Source organism: Bison bison, unplaced genomic scaffold (genome assembly GCF_000754665.1).
Source record: "Bison bison bison isolate TAMUID 2011002044 unplaced genomic scaffold, Bison_UMD1.0 scf7180017846252, whole genome shotgun sequence".
Taxonomy (NCBI): domain Eukaryota; kingdom Metazoa; phylum Chordata; class Mammalia; order Artiodactyla; family Bovidae; genus Bison; species Bison bison.
Genome location: NW_011476825.1, coordinates 316 through 6397, shown reverse-complemented (window position 1 = coordinate 6397; position 6082 = coordinate 316). Strand labels below are relative to the sequence as shown.

At 35.6% G+C, this 6082-nt stretch overlaps 1 protein-coding gene across 1 annotated transcript in view; it reads right to left on the bottom strand.

Moving 5' to 3' along the window:
* The window catches only part of WNK3 (WNK lysine deficient protein kinase 3), a gene marked incomplete at both ends in the record, with an annotated part of 14849 nt that extends 10345 nt beyond the window's left edge, over positions 1–4504 (bottom strand). Inside the window, 5 exons of the mRNA XM_010839085.1 lie at positions 456–596; positions 2135–2186; positions 2268–2423; positions 3602–3718; positions 4357–4504. Coding sequence (XP_010837387.1) covers positions 456–596; positions 2135–2186; positions 2268–2423; positions 3602–3718; positions 4357–4504 — 614 coding nt within the window. The remainder of the gene's footprint in view (positions 1–455; positions 597–2134; positions 2187–2267; positions 2424–3601; positions 3719–4356) is intronic.
* Positions 4505–6082: the final 1578 nt, after the last annotated feature.

The window sequence follows — 6082 nt, the reverse complement described above, 5'->3', positions numbered from 1 at the left end:
AAGGGACAAAGAGAAACAAGAGGCAAATCAGAACCAGTGTGAAACTACTCTTGACAAGGAGAAAAATATTTTTTTCATAAATAATAAAATTTAAATGGCTTAAGTTATATTCTAATATTAACATCTTCAAAAATGCTTATGGAAATTCTCATAAATGGAATAAAATACCCATGTTGTTGTTCAGTTGCTAGTCGTGTCCAACTCTTGGCAACCCTATGGACTGCAGCACGCCAAACTTCCCTGTGCTTTCCTATCTCTCAGAGTTTGCTCAAATTCATGTCCATTGAGTTGGTGATACTATCTAATCATCTCATCCTCTGCTGCCCCCTTCTCCTTTTGCCTTCAATCTTTCCCAGCATTAGAGTCTTTTCCATGAAAACAACTTAAAGATACGGTATATATTTTGCATCCCCATCTCCCAGGTCTGAATAAAGGTGCAGCCAACAAACACTTACTAGAAAGTAGGTTTAACCCAGGAACTGTAGGCATGTACTGCTGAAGAGAAGGAGAAGATTGAGCTTCACGGTTTCTTATTGTCTGATTTATACAGAATCGCCATCGACCAACTGGGGATGACTGAGGAGGAGCAGATTCATCTGTAGAAAGAATTGGCAAAAATTAATATGCTAAGCAACTGTCAATATATTTAACTTGTTAACTAAGAAAATAAGGTTAAAACAACAAATTGTCTTTTATCTCTATTTCCAACAGGAACTTATAAGACCAGACCTCCCAAACCTGACTGACAAATACTCTAAAAAACTAAGCGCAAGATATCTTTAGAGAAGGATTTGGGATTCTTCAGAAACAAACACTGCATCAGTAGTGATGAAAAGCAGGGCACTTCTTTTTGGAAAAAAATGAAAAGCATTTTTTCCATTAAAACCTACATCTTTGTTTTGTATCTTGATTATGGTAGTGCTTACACATATCTATAGTAAAGTTGCTTAGTCGTGTCCCACTCTTTGCAACCCCATGGACTGTAGCCTACCAGGCTCCTTCCTACATGGGATTCTCCAGGCAAGAATACTGGAGTGGGTAGCCATTCCCTTCTCCAGGAGATCTTCCCAATCCAGGGATCGAACCCAGGTCTTCTGCACTGCAGGCACACGCTTTAACCTCTGAGCCACCAGGGAAGCCCCTGTGTATATGTGTATAGATCTGTGTATAGATACACATATCTATAAGAGGACAAAAATTTACATAACTCTACACCAAAAGAAAAAAAGCCAATTTTACTTTATAACAACTTAAAAAATAAAGTGAAATAAGGCCCTACATCTGTATTCCTACTTTGTTAACTTATTCAAATAAGTAATTCTCTTTTAAACTTTACCCTACTTTGCCAGTTAGAAATCTACTCAAACTCCTACTAATAAGAAAATGAAGATAGAGGAGAATCCTAGCACCCTAAAACAATCTAACTTTCAGGATAATGGTATCTGGTTCCATGACTCCCACACCACCTGTTGTTTCTTCATGCTATTGTAATTCCTTCAGAGGTCCTCATTTGTCTATGGTTCTTCTCCCCCTCACAGATACTCTAAATATATCTATGATCAGAGCTGAAAAGAATGGAGAAAAAAGGTTGTGAGAAGAGAAAATAGAAGACCTCATTTTTAGTCCATGGATATTTATCTGGTATCTGATTTTCAAAAACTTATTAGTGATCAGAGCAGGTAGAAGCATATCATTGGTGGAATGAAATCAAGAAACGAATGCTACTGATATTAAACATGAGACAAACTCAGAATACAGTGATTTTAGTTAAGAAAGTCGCTGTCCATCTCATATCAGGAGAAAAATAAAACTTGCCAGTTAAATTCAAACATTAAAGCTGTTAAAGGTCATCAGTACTGTGACTGCTTTTCTGGTAACATACCACACGACAACTCAGAAATAAATTAATCAGGTAAAGAACCAATACTTGGAGGAAATTTGGAGAAGAGTTTTACTTCTCACTTTTTTTACTTCTTATTTCTGAGCTATAAAGTCCTTTCAAAGTGTGGGGAAACCTATATTAACAATTTATCAAATTCCTTTATTGGCTGATATCCTTCCCAAGGTATGTAAATTAAGTTTCCAAATGTCTTGCTTCAAAAGCCAAATGGTAAATTTTGTTAAATATACTTACTGCTGGTTTGACTGGATGCAGAATTTATCTGTACTTGTTCAGATGATCCTGTCTGAATTAAAAATGAATAGATAAATAAAGAAGTTCCTGATACATATTCGAGAAGACCTATTTGCTAAGCAACTGCTCTTACTTGGCTACTGCTGGGTTCCACAGTAACAGAGTCAACTCCAACAGCTCTTTCTGTAGCAGAGTGAACATGAAGGATCTCCTGGGCTTGACCTACGATAGCCCTCAATTCTTCCACAAATTTTTCTTTTTCACTTTCCAAGACAAAGTTATCTTCAACCTATCCAAAAGGAAAAGTAAGTCTATTCAAAAGAATGTATTTAGTTTCTTTGAAATTATAATATGGTGACTACCGTAAAGAAAAATTAATTGCTATTTAGACCCGATTGCCACAACAGAATTAAGAAAAGACTGGCAAAAAAATGCCAGACAACACATTAAATTATTCTTTCTACTTGAGATCACCAGCATTTGTCAGATTGGCACTACTTACCAGAAGCCAGAATTTAAAAAAATGTTAGCATTCTATAAATTAATTTGAATTCTAATTAATTAAAATTAATTAACTCTATAAATTAATTTGAAGAACATAACTGAGGCAATGTTTACATTTAAAACTAGGATGTCCAAACCCAAAAGCTTTTAAATCAAAAATCACAAAATGAAACATCTCTAAAGATGATAAAGTATGGCCCCAAGACAGTTCAGAAAATACTAAGTTGAATAAGAGGCAGAATTCACAATATTATTAACATTTTCAAATGTTAAATTCTGCTTGGCTAGGAATGTATATCCAAAGAAAACTGGCAGAAACAAAAGTATTATGTACTCTTCCTGCCACCCTAGCCCATTCCCCTAAAAAAAGAGGGGAATACTAACTTAAGCCTAACAATTCAAAGAAAATACAAAAACTAAATGAAATGATGAACATTACTTGAACACCTATATGTAAGATGTTATAACTGTATAAACTATTAATACTTAGGCCTCACCCTCCAAAATCCTAATTTAATTAGGGACCCAGGAAACAGAACTGTTTTTGTCTTAGGGTTTTTTGGCCATACCATGCGGTTTGCAGGATCTTAGTTCCCCAACCAGGGACTGAACCTGGGCAACTGCAGTGAAAGCTCCAAGTCCTAACCACTGGACCTCTAAGGAATTCCCCAAAGGACTGTTTTTTAAAAGCTCTTCTGTTGATTTTGACATGCAGCTAGAGTTAAGAACCACTGACCTAGCTCCTTTCTTAATAAAACTCCCTCATATTTTACACATAAATATACTGACACCAGAGGGGGTATAGTGACTTACTTTTGATCATAACCAATTTAGCTCTTTACGAATTTTAAAAAGCAGCAGTACCCTAAGAAAATACGGCTCTCAGTAAATGAGGGGGGAGAATTAAAGGGGAAAAAGACAAACAATTCTGAAGGGAAAACGGTTTGTCTTTTCTGTACTTACCATATAGTCTGCAATATCCTCTGGTGCATCACCATCAACATCGAACTTGAAGGTGACCATCTTGTTATTGTGTGTCTCCAGTTGACACTCCACCATGTTGTCTCCAGAGGTTGAAACCTGGATACAAATATTTTACTAGTTTAAGAGTCAGTCATTGCCTTCTTTTTGCAAAGGGAATAGGAAATATTTCGACGAGCTCACATAAAATATATGAAAAAATGGTCTAAAATACTGAGAATCTAAAAAGATTCTGCTTTTCCCTTGGTGAAATACTGTCTAAATAACCACTGTATGACAAATCTAAGGCTCAAATTATTCAGCAAAAAAATCAGGAAAGGAAAGGAGCACAACTTTTATAAAAATACAAAAAAAGTTACGATAATCCCTATAACTATCTGCAATGCAAAGATCTAAATCTGGGCAATCATTTTCAAAATTCTCCCAATCTCACAAATTGACCTTTAAGCAAAGGAAAATACACTAATAATAGACACGTAAACTGGTCCAACCTTTCTGGACAGCAATCTAGAAATATGTATTGAGAAAGTTTAAAAATCTTCATACTCTGATCAATAATTCTACTTCCAAGAATCTATCATAAGGAAATAATCACCACAAATACAAAGATTTGTGCTCAAGGGTATCTGCTTAAGAATTTCATAATACTCTATACTCACTGCCACAGCAACATTGCCCCTCCCTGACTGCCCAGACCTCAACATGCACTCTTAACCAAATCATATTTACACACTGACCTGAAGAACAGTAAGCTGAAATTTAGTTCCCTTCTCTGACCGAGGACAGGAAGCTCTTCTCTGTTTGATCCGATCTTGTTTGCCATTTCCACTTGGGTTATCAAGGGTATTTGTGTTTTCCTTCACAGGTGCCACATCATGACTCAAACTATTATTTAAAACAAAAAAAAAAAAAAAACAAAAGCAACTCCAATTCAGTTTCTCAGAGAAGACATTATTCTATGATTCTCAAAGTCCAATATTTAACCCAAATCAGATTTATAACTGATTTATATCTGAAATCCCTGTATGGCTAGAATCATTCCATTTTGATGGTAAAATTCTAAGAAAAACCCTCTATTACAAAATAATAAATGAGTTTAAATAAAATATATAAGTTGTACAATATCTCTCAAAAAGTTATAATTGTACAACTTTGCAAATATACTAAATTCCATTGAATTGTACACTTTAAATGGGTGAAAATTTAATGGTATGTGAATTATGTCTCAATGAAGCTGTTTTTAAAAGTTACAAAACACTGAGATTACTTGAGGCAAACATCTCACAGTAATGGGAGTGAAAAAAACACTGCTAGTGATGGACCTCTGTGGAACCTTTTATCAGTGGATGTTCTTGACCAATTTTATTTTGTTTGTTTAGGGTTTTTCTTATTAATATGTTCAAATAAAATTCTAAAAACCAATTCTAACTCAAAATAATATACCTGTTCATGTAAGAAAATCAACAGAAGATAGACGAGGTGTGGAAGACAGAAATAGTGCAGGAAACAGAACAAGAAATGAAAATGAGATAAACAAAAGGAATATTATTCAGCTATAAAAGGAATTCCTGAAAAAAATCTACTCCTGATCACTGGCTATACTAAAGCCTTTGACTGTGTGGATCAAAACAAACTGTGGAAAATTCTTCAAGACATGGGACTACCAGACTATATTACCTACCTCCTGAGAAACCTGTATGTAGGTCAAGAAGCAACAGTTAGAACCGGACGTGCAACAACAGACTGGTTCCAAATGGAAAGGAGTACGATAAGGCTGTATATTTTCTTCCTGCTTATTTAACTTATATGCAGAGTACATCATGCAAAATGCCAGGCAGGATGAAGTACAAGCTGGAATCAAGACTTCCAGGAGAAATATCAATAACCTCAGATATGCAGATGATACCACCCTAATGGCAGAAAGTAAAGAGGAAATAAAGAACCTCTTGATGAAGTTGAAAGAGAAGAGTGGAAAAAGCTGGCTTAAAACACAACATTCAAAAAACAAAGATCCTGGCATCTGGTCCCATTACTTCACAGCAAGTAGATGGGGAAACAATGGAAACAGTGACAAACTTTATTTTTTTGGGCTCCAAAATCACTGCAGATGGTGACTGCAGCCATGAAATTAGAATACGCTTGCTCCTTGGAAGAAAAGCTATGACAAACCTAGACAGTGTATTAAAAAGCAGAGATATTCATTTGCCAACAAAGGTCCATATAGTCAAAGCTATGGTTCTTCCAGTAGTCATGTATAGATATGAGAGTTGGACCATAAAAAAGGCTGATTGCCACAGAATTGATGCTTTCAAATTATGGTGCTGGAGAAGACACTTGAGAGTCCCTTGGACAGCAAGGAAATCAAACCAGCCAATCTTAAGGGAAATCAGCCCTGAATACTCACTGGAAGGACTGATGTTAAAGCTGAAGCTCCAATACTTTGGCCACCTGATGTGAAGAGCT